The sequence below is a fragment of the Seriola dumerili genome, unplaced genomic scaffold (assembly GCF_002260705.1).
Source record: "Seriola dumerili isolate Sdu_G_001 unplaced genomic scaffold, Sdu_1.0 BDQW01000068.1, whole genome shotgun sequence".
Taxonomy (NCBI): domain Eukaryota; kingdom Metazoa; phylum Chordata; class Actinopteri; order Carangiformes; family Carangidae; genus Seriola; species Seriola dumerili.
The window spans coordinates 13,091,364-13,109,412 of record NW_019174323.1 but is presented as its reverse complement, the minus strand read 5'-3'; the positions used below and the strand labels follow the sequence as shown (position 1 = coordinate 13,109,412).

General features: G+C 43.1%; 2 protein-coding genes across 2 annotated transcripts; one reads left to right on the top strand and one right to left on the bottom strand.

Moving 5' to 3' along the window:
- The first annotated feature begins 828 nt into the window (after positions 1-828).
- Positions 829-13,251, top strand: kiaa0556 (KIAA0556 ortholog). Its single transcript, XM_022742354.1, has 26 exons — positions 829-935; positions 1,223-1,398; positions 1,823-1,935; positions 2,032-2,133; positions 2,287-2,436; positions 2,688-2,928; positions 3,198-3,329; positions 3,505-3,656; positions 3,928-4,034; positions 4,333-4,429; positions 4,537-4,746; positions 5,338-5,475; positions 6,415-7,279; positions 7,750-8,517; positions 8,609-8,817; positions 9,040-9,118; positions 9,204-9,381; positions 9,469-9,634; positions 9,775-9,941; positions 10,043-10,101; positions 10,521-10,631; positions 11,186-11,325; positions 11,433-11,534; positions 11,632-11,792; positions 12,441-12,526; positions 12,632-13,251. Exons 1-26 carry the CDS (start codon positions 829-831, stop codon positions 12,688-12,690), a joined length of 4,875 nt encoding a protein of 1,624 aa, XP_022598075.1. The 3' UTR covers positions 12,691-13,251.
- A 1,363-nt stretch (positions 13,252-14,614) lies between these two features.
- LOC111219882 (cytochrome c oxidase subunit 6B1-like) lies at positions 14,615-17,052 on the bottom strand. The gene is made up of 4 exons (XM_022742720.1): positions 16,912-17,052; positions 16,018-16,131; positions 15,536-15,636; positions 14,615-14,881 (listed from the first exon to the last, which is right to left on the bottom strand). Exons 2-4 carry the CDS (start codon positions 16,121-16,123, stop codon positions 14,828-14,830), a joined length of 261 nt encoding a protein of 86 aa, XP_022598441.1. The 5' UTR covers positions 16,124-16,131; positions 16,912-17,052; the 3' UTR covers positions 14,615-14,827.
- Positions 17,053-18,049: the final 997 nt, after the last annotated feature.

The following is an 18,049-nucleotide window of genomic DNA, read 5'->3' as shown; positions in this document are numbered from 1 at the left end:
TTTTTATCATTTCTTTGCTCGTCTTGCATGATGATTTACTTGATTTAAATGGAATGGCATGAGCTGTAAGTGAAGATGTTGTGCAACCAACTGATGCGACCTCCAAGACACACTTATCTGTGACTGAGGGTGAAGACCAACGTTTTTAAAGACTGAAGCAGGCAGAAATCTAATTTTAGTTGTGTCCCGTGATGTCTGAACAAAGACTGGCTGTTGTGACAGATGTATTTTTACATTTTAAAAAAATCTAGTCAAGCGTGGCTTTTAAACACTAATATTCAGTTTTTTATCTCTCTAAGTGATGGTTCATATCATAGATTTGTTATTGTGGGCTGCACCTCATGTATTATACAAGGGTACATTATTGCAAGATGTCACAGCTCTTGTTCCAGTCACTCTGTAACCACTGTTTTGCTAACATCTAACAAGAACAGGGTGGGACCACCTTTTAAAGAAGAGCCTGAATTTGACAGGGCATATGTGTTATTCTGTTAGTCTGTTTGAAACACATTAGACTGTGTTCACCAAGGGATGCATCTGTACCCCAGCAATGAATAGGTTTCTAGTTTCTATTTTCAGTTGATGATCAGTTCTTCATCGCTGCATCAATGCTTTATTTGCTCAAGATTGGCGGGGCAAGTTGTTTGCATAAATTTTGTGATGTACCGGATAAAGTGATTGTAGTTTGTGAACGTGAATACCTGTCCAAGAATGAGGTGTAATGTCACTTTTTTCCTCAAACAGCTGATGTAGGCTTTTCTGCTTCCTGTGTGTGTGTGTGTGTGTGTGTGTGTGTGTGTGTGTGTGTGTGTGTGTGTGTGTGTGTTCATGCACGTGTTCTTGAAGGAGAGCAAGACGTGCCAAGGAGAGAAGCTTCCCTCTGCTGTGGATGACACTCTGGATGAATATTTAATCGCCCTCCAGCAAAAAAACAGGTGAAGTGTGAGCGCAGGCTGTTGGGGAGGGACAGATTATATTTCACAGAGGAGGTACACAACTCCATGACTTCCAGTGCTGCCTAATAGGAGCACTGATTGGTTGTTTGCTTTAAGACTCAAAAAATGAGTGTTTTGAATTTTGTTGAATTGTGGGAGAATGAATGTAAGCTCAAAAATGCGTGATACTCTCATTAGTCTTGAATCTTGATCTTAGCCTCAAACCTGCGATACACTTTTTATATTCACGATTTCAGAAGTAGTCACCAGTTTTTTCTCCTCCTTAGGATCCTAAAGCGCCTTAAAGTCAAAGATCCCAGGGAGATTGAGTTGGAACAGCTTGAGCAAGGTTTTTCCATTTATCTGAACGGAGCCAATGCTGAAGCCAGTAAGAAACAGCCCAAGATCTCCATCCACAAGTCTGTCACCTCCCCATCTGCGTGGAGGCCTGCACGTACAGCAGGTATGTTGTTCCTGGACCAAAATAAACCTACAGACACTCAAAAGTAAAAATTCTTATGTAAGACCTCATCACTTTTTACCACTCTGTTGTGCAGGGCGATATATTGTTCTTGAGTGTTCAGTCATTTCTACACTGAAATCATTTTTACACTGAAATACTCTACGCTTCTGTCATCCCCAGACCGTATGGAAACCAGCTAATAGCCACCACTCCTCAGCTTGTAGTTCACATGGCATGTTCCCATGCCGATTCCCAGTGAATAAATGATAGTGACAGTTGTAGCTGGCAGCCAGTTTTTCGTTCTTCCTCTATGTGCTGTGGACCATCTGCGTATGTGAGTGTGCGTTCCTTCTCCTCTGAGGCAATGGTCTGCTTCACGCTGCTCATGCTCCTTGTTCCTTTCTGTGCTGTGACTCATCGGCAGACGTCTGTAGAAGTGCCCACCAGTTAACTGAAGATAGCCGTGATCCGGAGCAAACGCACAGGAAGAGGAGCCACACTGCCCCAGGAAAGGTCCAGAGGAAAGAATGGGTGCAGGTAGAGGCCTCTGATTTCTTAATATTTCTAAACCTTAACAGTGCAAATATTTTATAATGAAAGTACACATATTTTCCTCTTTTATCATTTATGCAGAATTCTGTCAAAATTCGAACAGAGGGAGGACCAAGTTTGCAGATATCTCCAGAAAAGCGCTACTCGGAGGATTTTGAGCCCTATGAAAGCGTAGACATGGAGGTAGAGTGAAGACATAACAATGCCTACTAAGCCTGTGTGTGTGGGTGTTTTTTTTTAGGGGAGGGGCTATGTGTCAGATGCAGCTGTCTGTACTACTTAGCATCTCTCTATCTCTGCCATTTCCCCTTTATCCAATCACTGTGTTTCATGCAGAGCTCCAGTCCGCGCTCTCCTCGTAGTCCCTGCTCCCCAAGGGACACACGCAAGGTGTCGCGCTCTTTCAGCTCCAGGCCTGAGAGCCAAGGAGGCCAAGCAAGCCAGGAGCACAGTGAGAAGGTGCTTCTCAACCTTGAGGAAGTGAAGGTGAGCGGATAAAGAAAAATGCACACTGTTTTATTCCATCTTGCCAAGGTGGCGTGAGATGAAGTCAATCATCTAAATTTGTTTTATTCTTGTAGGTATTAATTTATGATGGTTTTTCAGTGGTTGTCACACAAATCAAGGGGATACTTAAACTGTCAGCATGCATGTGTTGTGTGCTTTTGCCTGTGAGTGCTTAGACTGATAACTGTGTGCATGGATGCCTACATAAACGCTGACCTTTTGTAAATTAGGTTCTGCGTCGGAGCCTGGAGGTTAGCATGCGGCGGAGCAACCGCGGCTCAGCGGGGGAGGAGTCAGACGAAGAGTGGGTGGAGGAGCAGATTGAGAGGGAGGAGAGCACTGAGAGTCTGGACGAACTGGGGTTGCCTCTTTCATCCTCCAAGTCCTCCTCTAACCCTCGGCCCAGCAGCTCCCACAGTCATTTCGACTCAGCAAACCTCATTGTCCTAGACTTTGGACCCTCCCCTAAAGGTAGGCCTCAGCATCCACTCTCATATGTAAATTTGTTATTGATTTTTAGGCTGAGTCTTAATTGTCCACAGTGGTCTCCACCTTATCTGCTTCATCAGCTCTGACCGGTACACTAGCTTGTACTGAGCAGTTCAGCTGCTATGTTCATCAGCACATGTAGTGCAGATGCCTATTAAATACCTGTTGGTAATCACAGTATATTCCCTGTTTGTAAATGTTCCTCAATTCCTTCCTAAGACACAAATTGTTTACTTTCTCCATTGTTGTAGGGCGTAAGATTGAACGTTCTCTGTCTGCAAAAAGGAAAGAAAATACTGATAACTTCATACCCACCAAGCCTATGTTGGTGAAGAGCAAGACATTAGATCGGCCGCCTTCAGTTGAGAGCTGGGACGCTCATAGTAAGTCTTTTAACATTTTTCAAAATCTGGTCAAGGCGATATGTTCACATTAAAAAGTATGACCTGAGAACCATGATTTTTTAAATCATGGTTCTCAGGTCATACTAAGATTTAAAGACTGATGTATGCAGATGCATGGTTGCTGCTGAAAAGAAAAATTTGCCTCTTGCTTAAGGGCCAAGAAGTCGCGTGGAAAGGCCCCTGTCAGCGGCCAGAAAGGCTTCTGTTGAGGAGCGAGACACAGAGGAGATGGCGTGCAGGGTGCGCCAAGCCATCCAGAGAGAAAACGACCCTCTGCAGAGTCCTGAGCTCTTCAGTCGCAGCACGGTCCGCCTGCCTCACACTGCACTTTTCACATTTTTGCATTTTTACAAACATTTCCTGTACTGTTAACAGTTACTATCATGATCCAGGACATAACAGACCATATACTAATTTGGCCTGAGTTCCCTTTTCAATGTTTCCGCCCATAACTCTACACATGCACTGTATGTGATTTTGATTTTAATACAGCAATGTCCTGGATTTGTCTTGCATGTAAATCCTGCCCCTGAAGCTTATTTATCTTCCTCTTTTATTCTGCTTTCTCCTCATCCAGGGCAGGGCACACCAGATAATAAATGGCTTAGTGCACTACAACACCCACGACAAGAATGACAGCAGTGTCACTTTGGCCATGCAGAGAATCACTCTTATGGGCCCCAGGTGTGTTGACAGAATATGACAGTTGAACACATAGGTACTGTGTATACAGTGTGTCCTCTGGGTAGAAGGACACCTGGTACTTGTGGTGATCTTGCACCATCATGCTGTGTCAGAGCAAACATAACAATGTTTTATAGAAACTAATAGAAATAGAAATTTATGCTGTGTATGCCCACTGACCATGAAGAATTATTTATCAGTGTAGCTATCACAGTGGTCAGACATCCCTCACCACTAGTATGAAGGTCAGGGACAACAGGCAAAGCAGCAGAGCTGAGGATGTCATCCTTGTGTTCAGGCAACAACAGCAACTGCTGACAGCCTTGGAGAAACTTGAAGCTGGACCCAGCTACAACATTCCTCAGAGTGTCAAAACAGACTGTAACAAGCAGCCGGTGAGTCAGTAACACCGTCGCACAGTTCAGAATGAATAATCCTGATGCTGCTGGGTGTGATACATACAAGTTTACAGAAACACTTAAATTAATCTTTTGCATTGCAGAGAAGGCAGCCCTCAGCAGAGGTCACCCCCGCATTGTATGTTACCATGGAGATCCTATCAAACTGGGGAAACGCTCTTCAGGTCGGGCTGACTGAGCTGCAGTTCTTCTGTCCCCGAAACAAGAAGCTGTATGTGTCGCCTCACGACCTCGACATCAGGAACACTGACTACCCCGGGAATCTGGGGGCGCTTGTCAATGGAAAGGTGAAGGTGAGTCTCTGCTGCCTCAGCGTCCGGTTTGAAAGATCTCTGTTGGTATGTAGGCACAAATTAAATCTGTATAGAAAATTTTAACAATTAAACTCTGACCTTGTGAATATCGCAACCTAGTCTAGCACACTGTCCTTTGTGAGTCCTTCCCATTGCCCTGCATTCTTACATATTTGCACTTAAAATTTTGAGAATGTAGACATATGTAACATTTTTACGTATTATTCATAATTTTACATAAATTCATTTTTTACCTTTAGTACAATATTCATTTGAAAATTAATTAATTAATGAATTTATTTACATAAAATGTTTTTTTTCATCTTCCTCACATTTACATGAAATTTTCTTTGGAGAAAATTTAAATTATTTTAAAAAAATCACGACAGACATTTTGACTTTTCCTTTTCATAGGAAAAGGAGATGCATAAGTGTTGCTAATAACATTAACTATGGCAGTAAACAAGCGTGCACTCAAGCGGAAAGCCCTGAATGGGATGCAGCCATCATCAACATTATTGATTACACCTGTGCTTGTACACCTGTCTGTTGTGTAAAAGGGATATTCTATCTATTCTCTTGGGTTGACAGACCACCAAAGAGCGTCACATGTGGACATGTCCATTCCACCCTCCCATCCAGCTCTACTTCATCATCAGGAACACAGAGCGCTCCCCAGACTTTGGAATATCCCATATCAAAATCTGGAACTACAACAGAAGCCTCAGTGTATGTGCTTTTATTTTTTTATTTTTTAATCTGCCATTGCAGTTTACAAAAAGTTGAATTGTTAAATAACATCTGTTCATGAGTAAAAATCTGTTCCAAACGTCTTTTGATTTATCCCTCTCTTGAGCTCAGAGACTGTTCATTTCAAGCTCATAAATCCCTCATCCTTGTGCATTGTCACTAATATACAGGGTGACTGTATTGGCATGGCTACGTCAGGGGTGTGGTTCTCTTTAAGCAGTGGCTGGCTGAGCTGCCAGTCAGTGTGTCCAAATGTGGAGCAGTGAGAGATTAGCCCCAGAGGATTAGTGTTGGGGGAAACGTGGGCTTCTGCCTCTCAACCTCACTGCTGTTCATAGAGGGGTACAAAGACCCCAGCGTTTCTCTTTCTGTGTTACTACAGCTGTCTAGAATTACTTGATGTCTTGACCCTGGAAGGTAAGGAGCTGTTGGTGGGAAATAGGTTCTAATCTGACCTGGGTTTACAGTGGTTTCCTGTCTGGAGGATCAAGCAGATTTGAGTTTGGCTTCAGCCATTCCTTCATGGCAGCCATGACTTGGTATCTGTGAGCGTGCTAATTACTGCTAGCTTGGAGAGCTCTTATTCCGCATATAAGAAATATGTAAATGAATCAATAAGTGTGTGAGTATATATATCTATATATGCTTATGCTTTTGGGTTTGTAGTTTGTGTTGCTTTGCTTGAGAATTGGAATCATTATATACTCAAAATATTGTATACAAAAGACATTCAATTTATTTGCATCTTAAATCTAAATATGTAGAATGTTTTTTTTTTGTAGATCTTAGACATTAAAATCTGAATTATTTGAGCATTTAGTAACACGAATGGGTGTTTAAAGCCAAATAGTGTGGAAGCTGTTAAACAGGGCTATAAGTTCAAGGTACAGGTAAATTAATGCCCTGCTTCTTTTTCAGGAGCTTGACATTGGTGCACGGCATATTAAGCTGTACCTCAACAGCACGTTGGTGTTTGAAGGTGAGCTGGAGAAGGGCTGTGGCAACCAGGTCTTTGACTACAGCACCACGATTGATCTTCAGGATTTCCAGGTCTCAGACTCCTTGTTTTCCAGCCCTGTGTCTTCAGGGCACAATCTGCGAGGTGTCAGCCCACAACGCCATGAAAACAGGAATGGTGGAGAGGGCAGCAGCACCCAGCGACACCACAGCTCCAATCTGCAGCCATCAGATGCAGCAGGTCAGGCTATGATAGACATGCAAGAGAAATCACATACACCACTTCCACCAATTACTCCTTCACAAGTGGGAGTTTCATCCTCCTCTCGCCGCTCCTCCACACAAAGAAACTCTTTTGACCTGTCTGCCTCAGAAGAACCCCTCTCTCTCAGGCAGCAGGTGGTGCAGCCGGTACCCATGGAGCAGACTGTCACCACCCAGCCGTCCTCCTCACGGGTGGCCCCCCAGTGGCTGCAGCCCCTGAGTAGAGGAGCTCCAGAGGGCTGCGAGGCCAGCAGGGAGAGGCCCAGATGGCTGGTGCCTCAGCATTCTGCGGAGCCCAAATCACCATCAGCATCATCTTCTTCGATGCTCCCGGAGCTGCCTTGTAACCCGGGTCGGGTGTGCAGAGGGATGGAGAGGACAGTGAATGGGGGTCAGTGGAAGGCTGACTCTCTGGACCTGAGCTGTGACCTGCTGGAGGAACTCGGGGAGCAAAAGGCAGACAGACCCATCAGTGGACGCAGGAGCTCATTCCGAAGCAGCGCAGTTACTGCCAGGCAGACGGATGATCAGCACCTCAGAGCGACAGCACTGTCAAACACAGGTAGTCAATGCTGCTACCTCTCATATGTGAGGATGTAATACTGAAACAACAGAGGGACACCTATGAATGTGTTTATTTAACCCTTGTAGTTTATATTTCCCCTAATAATAGCAACCAACCAGGTTACTCACATGCTATCACACTTCTAAAGTGAATATTATAATCTCTTAAAATAGTAATACAATTATTATTAAACTAGAGAAGTGAGAAGAATCATCAAAAAGTCTAGTGGAATTTTTCAACTGTATAACCATTAGTGTGAGGCTTTTTATTTTTGTCACTGTTTGTTTGACTTCACTTGGGCGCTATCTGGGTCATGTGGTTTTATACACCTCTTCACTGGGGCCCTGCAGGAAATGCTGCTTCCTCAGTCACTTGTCGATAGAGCATGTGACACCTGTTATTGGCCTGGTTATCTTATTTCCTTTGGATTGTTTGTAATTCATTGCTTATGTTTGTGTATTTTCCAGAGGAACCACTGGCATTGGTGAACACTTGCAGGAGGCAGAGCTCGTCTCGGGCCCAGCTGCACAATCAGCAGGATGACACCCTCATGGAGTCCTGGGACTCCCTCATTAAATTCAACCAATGCCAACGTGGACGCATCTCCAACATGGGCTTCGAAGGTGACATCTTTGATGAGTTCCTCCAGCGCCAGGGCCGTGGTCCACCCACAGTCCCATTCAACCCCTCCACCACACCTAGGAGCTCCCTTTCCGCCTTGACCACTCAGGGGGCTCTGTGTGAAGGCCCTGATGATGATCCATCCATGGAGCGGGAAGATGAGTTTGAAATCCCGGTGCTGCCACAGGGTCAAAGACTGATCATCAACATCTTGTCCACATGGGGTGATCGCCACTACGTGGGACTCAACGGTCTGGAGGTGTTCAGCTCCAGCGGAGAACCTCTTCGACCTGCTCACATCCGTGCCGATCCTCCAGACATCAACATTCTCCCTGCATATGGTAAAGATCCACGTGTTGTTACCAACTTGATTGATGGCGTTAATCGCACACAGGATGACATGCATCTTTGGCTAGCCCCCTTCACCACTGGTTGTAGCCACACCATCTTCCTGGACTTCGGAGCTCCCTACCAAGTGGCCATGATCCGTGTGTGGAACTACAACAAGTCACGCATCCACTCTTTCCGAGGGGTGAAAGAGGTGGAAATGCTCCTGGATGGAAGGTGCATCTTCAGAGGAGAGATTGCCAAGGCCTCAGGGACCCTGTCTGGAGGTATCTGAACAGAACAGGCTGCCTGGTTTTTATTCTCCTTTTGTGTGTTTTTATCAAATTGTCCTTTTTTCTAACGCTGTTGTCTTTTCAGGTTTGGACCAGTTTGGGGACACTATCCTGTTCACCACTGATGATGACATCCTGGAGGCTATGTCTCGTTACGATGAAACCTTCTTCAGTGAAGATGAGGGTCCAGAGAGCCTGGTGTATGAGGAGGAGCTGCAGAGACCACGCACCGCTGATGGAGAGGGAGAGGAAAGACCCTTCACACAGGCCGGTTTCCGAGAGGAAGACCTCACTGTAAGCACAGGCTTTTATAGAAGTTTCCACAGTGTTTTTTCTAATCAACTTCATGTGTGTTAAATGTCAAATTAAAATATTTGTAATTTTAGGCACCTTTTCCCAAGTGTGACATTGGTAACCAGCCAAGACCCAGGATTTTTAAACCATCTATTCAACAAAACATGATCGGATATTTGCGTAGCACAATTATGCTTTAAATGTGTCCATGTAATTTCTTAGTTGAAACTCCACCTCAATCCCACTGTGAGCCAGTCTGAGGAGAACATGGAACATATTCCCGGGATGTACACCGGAAAGTGTGAGTACATTAACAATATACGGTCAATACATGCTCTGTTCTCTTTTTGCTGGATAGCTACATTAACTGTCTCCCTTCCTCCCAGGCCTTAGATTAGAGCTGCTGTTGACTTGGGGTGACTCCCACTACATAGGCCTGACTGGACTGGAGGTGGTGGGGAAAGAGGGAGAGAGTTTACCTTTAGACCTCAGTATGGTGGCTGCCTCACCCAGGGACCTCAACGACCTACCTGAGTATGGACACGATCTGCGCACAATTGATAAGTACGTCTAACACTAAATGTACTATGTGCTCTCAAGAGAGATCTAATATCACGATCAAAAGCCAGACTATCTGTTTTCATTATTCAGACTTATCGATGGCAACAACATTACCACCGAGGACCAGCACATGTGGTTGATCCCTTTCTCCTATGGAGATCCCCACACCCTGAATATTACCTTCAACAAGGCCCAGACCATCGCTGGACTCCGTATCTGGAACTACAACAAGTCTCCTGAGGACTCTTACAGAGGGGTGAGACATTTGTCTGTTGGACTCAAACAGTTTTTGCTAAGAAGGTGCAGTTGTTACAAAAGATTGGATTAAAATTGAAAATAAAGGTTCTATGCAGAAGACCATAAACAGACAAATCTGTATGTATGTGTTTGGTTCAGGTGAAGGTGATCCATGTGTTTATGGACGATGTTGCGATCTCCCCAACGGAGGGATTCCTGATCAGGAAAGGACCGGGCAACTGTCACTTTGACTTTGCACAGGAGATCCTTTTTGTAGACTTCCTCCAGACGCCCACAGACAACAAGAGTGCTGAAGACTACCATAAGTAGGAGCCAGAGTTTGCATTCGCTTGTACTCCTATTTCAGGCGAAAGTTTGAAATCTAATTTCCTAATTTATAATTTTGTTGTTTCTAATTCAGAGGAAGCTTTAAGAAACAAGAGCAGGCCAGCATGGACTATGAAGCTCCCATCATGCCTTGTGGGTGTATCCTTTTGTAGACAGATCAGATTTGTGGGTTCAGGGAACATTAACCCATCTGCAGCGGTTGCTTTGGTAACAACACAGGCATGCACAGTTCACTAACAGGTCTTTTTTTAACAGTGAAGAAAAACAACAGGCTGCAGGCTGGAGGAGGAAGATAAGGAGTGGAGATGCATCCTGTCCTAGTGCACAGTAATATTGAGCCAAAGTGCAAATGATACTGTGAATACTGTGTATGCAGCCATGTTGCCATGACTGTCACAGCTGGGTAACAGGTTAATAGTGTTGTGGTTGTAATGCTGTTACTGTACGTGCCAATCTAAACATTGCCAGTGTACTATCATGAATGAATGGAAAATAGAATACCAAGTTTTATATGTGCTGTACAACATGTTGTATATTCCTTGAACTTAACCCATCAGTCATTTTTCAGCTGCAGCTGTTAACAACCTGGGGAGACCCGTACTACATCGGTCTCAATGGCCTTGAGTTTTACGACCAGAACCATGAGAAAATCAGTCTCAGTGACAACAGTATCCTTTTTTATGAGTTCACATCGACCTTCACACATCTTATCCTCGCAAACTTGGACTCCGCTCACCAGCTGTAATATATCCATGCCATCAATTACTTTTTACATAGTCTGGTGATTGCTCGTGTTAGAAGTTGTGGTGTAAATCCATAGACAATGAGTTAAAATGACTATAAATCTTAAGGTCACAAATTATGAATATTGCCCCATACACTCAAATGGAACTTGTAGGAATTGGTATTATTGATTGCACATGTGCTTTTCCAACTGAAAATGTTCCTCAGAAGCTACATGGTTATCTTGGTTTAGCAAAGAATTTTTACACAGTTTCCATCATAAATCTATGAGAGGAAAGGCTTTACTCCAAACAGGAGAGGAGACCTAAAGAAGAGAGACATTAAAGGTTACAAAACCTTCTATAACTGCTACACAACCAGTCCTATTCTGATCAACTACATAGGGTGGGTGCATATAGTTAATGAATGTAATTGGTGGTAAATTAATGACAACTGTTGAAGGAGCATTAATAAATGTCTATTCCTTAACGTCCACCAGACATCGCTGCTTTCCCAGACAGTGTGAATGTACTGGACAACGTGAGTGGTGACGTGAGGACTCCAGATAAATTAGTAGATGGAGTCAACAGTACCCATGATGGAAGACATATGTGGTTAGCCCCGGTTCTCCCTGGACTGGTGAGGAAGTGTGAAAGAGAGGGAGAGAACATGACTGAGCACCCTGCAGTCAGTTAACACACTCGCATCAAAGTTTGCAGTTGAATATATTGCTTGTGTCCATGTAGGTGAACCGTGTGTACGTCATCTTTGATCAGCCAGTGACGGTGTCCATGATCAAACTGTGGAACTACTCGAAGACACCACAGAGAGGAGTGAAGGAGTTTGGGGTAAGCCTCTCTGTCTGCTGTGAGTTGGTCAGTCTTTTTTCTTTGTTTCTTTTGTGACTCCAGGCAGCAAAATCTGAATGTCTCTCTGTGTGTACAGCTGCTGGTGGACGACCTCCTGGTGTATAATGGTATCTTGGACAGTGTAAGCCACGTGGCACGAGGCATTCTGCCCACCTGTGATCCAGTGGTGCCCTACCACACCATCCTGTTCACAGACGATGCCTACATCGCACACCGTGAGAGGAATACTGTTATCAGGTACCCACATTTTCTAAGACCTAGATATATTTACAATTATTTTAACAAAAAATAGTTTGCTGGTCAGCACTGCATCTTTTCCAAAACATTCAATGCCAAATGGTCATAGACAGATGACTTATTACTAGTGAATTACTGTGAATGAATTCAGTGACATTTGATGAGGAACTGGCAGTCTGATGCAGAGACACTGATGGGTTGACAAAAAGGGTTACATTCATTCCCACTGTCCCAAGTAGCGAGTTGTTTTGAACAAAGATATGCTTTTCTCCACTTCAGCCCCCGCGGCAGCCGACACAACCAACAGTGAGTAACAGAGCCCCCTGAAAAGCCCCGTGTCAGCACCCCCCTGTGGTCAATCCCTGTATTGAAGAGTGCTCCAGTGCCCTCAAATGTCCCCCCAGACATCCCACACCCTTCCTTACCACACATTTTACATTTGATGCCTCAGTCCCTCCTCTCTCCCTCTCTCTCTCCTCTGTTACCTCTCTAGCCTCATCTTTGGTCTCAAGGCCTGGACCTGCTGGCTTCAAGCTTTGTTATCAGTCAGCCCTCCATTTTGTGTTGTTCTCTGTTCCAGTTTCCCACATGCACAACACATTGACTTAAATGCGTCTTCTGTGTCTTCCATTTCTTGCTGTGTTGCAGTAATTATGTGGAGGATCAGGATGTGAAGATGACCAATGAGAATCAGATAGTCCATCACAACAAGAAGAAGCAGACAGCAGATCCAGGTGAGTTGGGGAAACAGCTGGACTCAGGTTAGAGCCTTTTAGGTACATATACTCAGTAGTTGGAATATATTAATGTAAAAGCTTGTTTGTTCTCCCTCAATGCAGCTCTTCGACCTAAGACCTGCATGACCGATGGCGGGAAACATGGAAAGAGGAGGTACTGACTGACAAATAAACCGACAGATGTGGATTCAGTGTTCATACAAAGTGAGCAAAACTAAAGGGGAGGATCTATGGCTGACTTTTTAAACCCACTTTCTTGTGGGTGACTTTAAAAAAGCGCTATCACATTAAGACCCAAATCGGCCACCCAGCCGTGGTTTGGCAGCGGCTCACATGGTCCACGCTGCAGAGGACAGAGGCTGCACGGATAACAATGGGTTTTGAACACACACACACACACACACACACACACACACACACACACACACACACACACACACACACACACACACACACACAGGACGCCACTTTATGGTTGGATTACTCCCATTTCCGTTGCTGTGGAAACACACCCAAACATGCATATTATCTTGGAACATGTACTATGTCGTTGCCCCGGTTGTCCATCCCAGTGCCAGGATAAACCTGTGAGGCTGCATTTTATCAGCCCTATTATTGTGCCTAGTACTAAACACTATATCTGTGGCTGCTACTTGTGACTTTTGTGCTGCATATTTAAACGCTGCTTGTGGCGTGTAAATATTCAAAAAAAAAAAAAAAAATGTAAATAAGCTCCAAGGCCACACAAATACACTCGCATCAGGATGTGGCTGATGTAACATTTCTTAATGAATTTTATCCACTTATGAGCCTAAACGATCGGCTCCTTGCCTAATGGGTCTGAGAACTGACTAACACTCCCACCAGTGCACCAACCAACCATAATGCTATGCAGACACTAATTTATATCTTTCAATAATTTCTATCTGTTGGCTAATATATTTCAAAGCCTAATGGTTTTACTTGGAAGTGCTTCCAATGTTTTGACCTCTGGAAGATTTATATGGATGGTTAAAAGTGGTCCGTGAACAAGTACATTAGTCAGATTTTTTGTACATTTCAAGTAAAATATGGTGAAAACTTCTGAATATGTTAGCAAACTCCACACTTGAATTTTCAGTATATATTTGGCTCTACACAATTAGGTCAGTTTTATTTCTGCTTTACATCAGGTAGAAAAAAACTGGTTTGCAATCCAAGTGACCTTTTTATTGAAGTTACTATAAGGTGTTTTTTTTTTGGAGGCAAACATTTCTTGAGCCAGTGAAGCTGTTTTAGTAACTTGGTTGGAATTTTAAAAAAAAAAAAAAAAAAAAAAAAAATCTACATTTTCCAGTTTAGATTTTGAGTTGATACAGTTACAGGTAACTTCTTATATGCAAATACTATAAACTTACCTCACATTGAGAAGAATAATCTTTAAAAAGGGATAAATATGCTTCTACTTTCACTATAATACTTGGTTGTTGGTGTTATACTATTCATTCATTCAATATTTACTGTGCTAACTTGTTGCATGGGAAAGGTTCCTCAGCATTAGTGGTCTTAAAATGTTATAGATACTTTTTTCTTTGGAGGAGTTTTTACTGCTTCATTAAGCCCCAATATAAACTATTTCATACTCCTTACACTTAATGGGAGTAATTGTATCTCAAATGCAGTTTTATGTATTTAATTTCTGTATGTCCAACAGCAACAGTAGCCATTACTCTGTATCTCAGTCCTGCTCTGTAGGGTGGTGGCTGTTGTATGTGTAACATTTAGTGTTTTGAAATATTTAATTATTTTTCTAATCTTGATTAAATATGTATATTTGATGTAGTTTTATTTGACTGAATAAAATTTAAATAATATATCTTCCATTGGATTTCTGAAAAAGATGAACTCTTGTTTGCTGGTTTACAAAACATCCTTTTTGCTGTGGGTGAATGACTTGTGTCTGCTTTCTACAACAGGCCTGCATGTTCACACTTAAATGTACTCAGTTGACCTCACGCACTTCTCATCTAAGCCAACATGTTTACCGTACTCTGGTTGAATGAACAGCACACTGTAAAAAGAAAAAAACATAGGGGACAACCAAAGTCCATAAATATATCCTGAGATATTTTAATGCAGAATTCACTGTACATTTTTTGAAATTTGTAGGGAATGACCATTCAGTTGCAGTGTACTCCTGGGACAGAGCACCAGTAGAGGAAAGGTGGTGATAGAGCCACATGGTCTCCCACCACATACACAAACATTTAGCTGAAAAGATTACATCTTTGCAGTTCAACAGCTTTGAAGATGACAATCTTAGATTTTTCCTGGAAAGGTTCCCTCTTCTCTCTGGTCATCCCATTTCTGGATCTAAACAGACAGAATTTCAGAGTGAAACTTACTTTATGACATAAATATATCTATATTTTTAATTCACAAAGATTCAGGAAATGTGAAAAACCTTGATAAAATTCTCCAAGACTGATAATTACAAGTAAGAAACATGGCATAAACGTGCTGTGATATCACTATATGATATACAGACTATACAATATGCTTGGGGGTTTCTGCCCATTGAGAGAAATGCACCTGCAGTTTTTGTATCTGATATAATTTTGTAATGATTTAAGACGCCATATAGCAGAGAAAATAACATTACAAGTGATGCTGTCTAATGTATGAGGAACTGAAACTTAAGGCAGCAAGGCCATTTAGGGACCGGTGATGATTATTTCTGTTGGTATTTCAAATTGTTCCTAGGATTTGGCTTCAAAGGTAACTCAAATTGTGCTGCATTCTTTGGCTTATCTCTAAGTTTAGACTGAAACGCTTCATGTTGTTTTGATTCTCATTACTGAGCAGAGACAGGAACGCAGGGAATGATAAAGTTGTTTGACCCCTGCTAAATAAACTCAGGCCAAATAGGGGAGAGTACCACGTATATTCGGCCGTTACAATTCAACTTTTCTGTGTCTTCTTGTAAGGCAGTTTATGGAAAAGTTGACATGTGAAAAAAGTATTTACCCAGGACATGGGGCAGAGTGACTTGTAGACCCTCCTGTACCATTCACATGGCATGGTGTCTTCTCCTTTGGCGGTCAGAGCTTTCTGGCAGCGGTGATAGTCTATTAATAGAGAAACAACAACAATGAATATTAAAAAAAGACCATGGGCCTTGATCCATTTTTCAAGGCGAAGGGTCATGTCATGCCACAAGAAATCTCTAACTGGATTAACTCCAGCCCAGAGGTCAGAGGTCAACCACTTTTAAGATCTTAGGTGAGCTGTATTATCTTTAAACAAGGGCAAGTTTTACCTGACTCAGATTTAGGGCATCATTAATCAAAGTTTTTATGATAATACATTTACTAAATTTTATTCCTTTGTAATATCTAAATAGGACAACATGTCTGCAGAGTTTAAACATGTTCGATTAGTATTTTGTCTTTGGTTAGAAATGTCTGGAACCACAGCTGACTGCTTTGACCTTGACATGCACTCCTTACCCAGGTAGTTGGACCAGCAGTTCCTGGTCTGGTTCTGGTTGGGGAATCTGGCATCAAAAGGAGCAGTTCGGTAGTTTTCAAGTTTGGTCTTAATGTCCTCAGCCATTTTCACCTCTGTTAAAAGAGCACGATCGGTGGATACAGTAAGATCCAAGACAAAAAGCTTTAAAACATCAAGCGAAAGCTCATTTCAAACATCGTTACTCGTGTGTCATGTGTCAAATGCATGTTTACCACACAGACAGACCGACATGAATGCACCTGCAGCTGTAGCTCAGGTGTCTAAGCACTGACTTTATGTCATAGCTCTGTTGCAGAGGCTTATTTTTGGGAGATTTTGGGGGAGCTGCATGCGGCACCTGCAGGATCTTTCTAGAGACGTAGAGCTCTCATTAAACTACTCCTTTCACAGAGCACATTTATAGTATAACATAAAACTATATGCTTTAGTCTATATGACTATTTGTTGTAGACGATCAAACAAGCGTCTAATAATATCTATTTTACCCCCCCAAAAAAAGGAAAAACGTAGGAAAAGACATACGTGTTAACCGATATTGGCAAACAGCTTATCAATAGCCTCGTTCACCAGGCCTTTATAAGCATTTCCTCCTAACACAACCAGTTTCTCTTTCTATTTCACACAAACAGGTAATAACACTGGTATTCTTTAGTTTAATAATGTGATTAATTACTTGTGTAAGGTCAAATAAAGCCGGTGTATATGAAAAAATCTCCACGGGGAACTTGAATTAGTGTTATTTTCAGACGCGGCAGCACAGCCTTTTTTGACGACTAATCTCTCATTATGCATACATAGCCTTTAAAATACATGTTTGGTGTCTCGAGATTAATAGTTTAAAAGGAAAATGTAGGTATAAAGGTAAACGTTACCTTTTGTAGCAGTTGCTGGCTCGAGCTCAAAGTGACTTTTATACCGGACGGTGAAAGCGTGTCGTTCCTCTGATAAACTGTGTGCGCCCCACGCGCGCGCGCTCCGGTCTGAAGATATTGCAGCCGTGCAGTCCTATCATAACGGTATGGCGGACGCAGGTCACATTGAGGTGGCAGGCACACACTCACTCTCACAGTTCAGGCTATCTACACATGTCTACTTTATGTGCGGGTAATGAGAGGTGGCAGGGATGGCTGGAGACACCACGGGAGAAGCGTGGCTTTGTTTTATCGGGTTTATTTCCATGTGAGTTCAGCTGAACTCTTCTCAAGGCGGAAGTATTCTGCCATTCAGTGTTTTTGTTAATCATTAATAGATGTTTGCGCTAAGTATTAAAGGTAAATCAGGTGGTTTGGCTTGAGTTGCAGCGGTGAAAGAGAGAGACGTGTTATTTTCCTCTTTGAATGGGCTTCATACTGTGTCTGCATTCAGCAACGAAATAACATAGAAGCGACTGTGCTCATTTGTCCAAACCAGGGAGTCACTGTCTAGGAATTAACAGCTGCCAAATCATGTGGGGGCGCAGCGGCGATACTGTTTATGAGTCCTATCTAAAGTGTTGGTGGTGTCGCAAGACGACAGAGGAGCACAGTCCTATTAATGTGGCTGGTCGGTTACACAGCGTGTGGCGGGGAGTTTTCACAGTGCTCAGGTCCATTTAACTTAGAGAGCACCGACTTAAAAATCACTGATCTGAAAATGATAGAGAGTGGGCTGTACTGCTAGAAATTAATCCCACTTTACTGATAGGATGCTGACAAAGGCGTCCATCTAGTATCCTAGCATCATGACTCTGTAGTGCGCCCCTCCATCGCGCTCCCTACGGCTCCACTCCCCTCCAGCTTCGTCTCCGCGCCTTTTCCTGCCGTGAACGTTTTCCCCAAAAATAGCAGGTACGGTGGGCAAAGTGTTTCATGATCCGGCTAATTCCCTACAATAACCGGCTTCCCATTCCTACAAAGTAATTCACGAGGATAGGAGCCTATCAGCGGGCGTGCGTCATGGTGAAGAAATGACGCATTGCAATTATTTACGGAGTAAAGTGAATGGCACACCCCCTGTGGTACGTGACTAGCT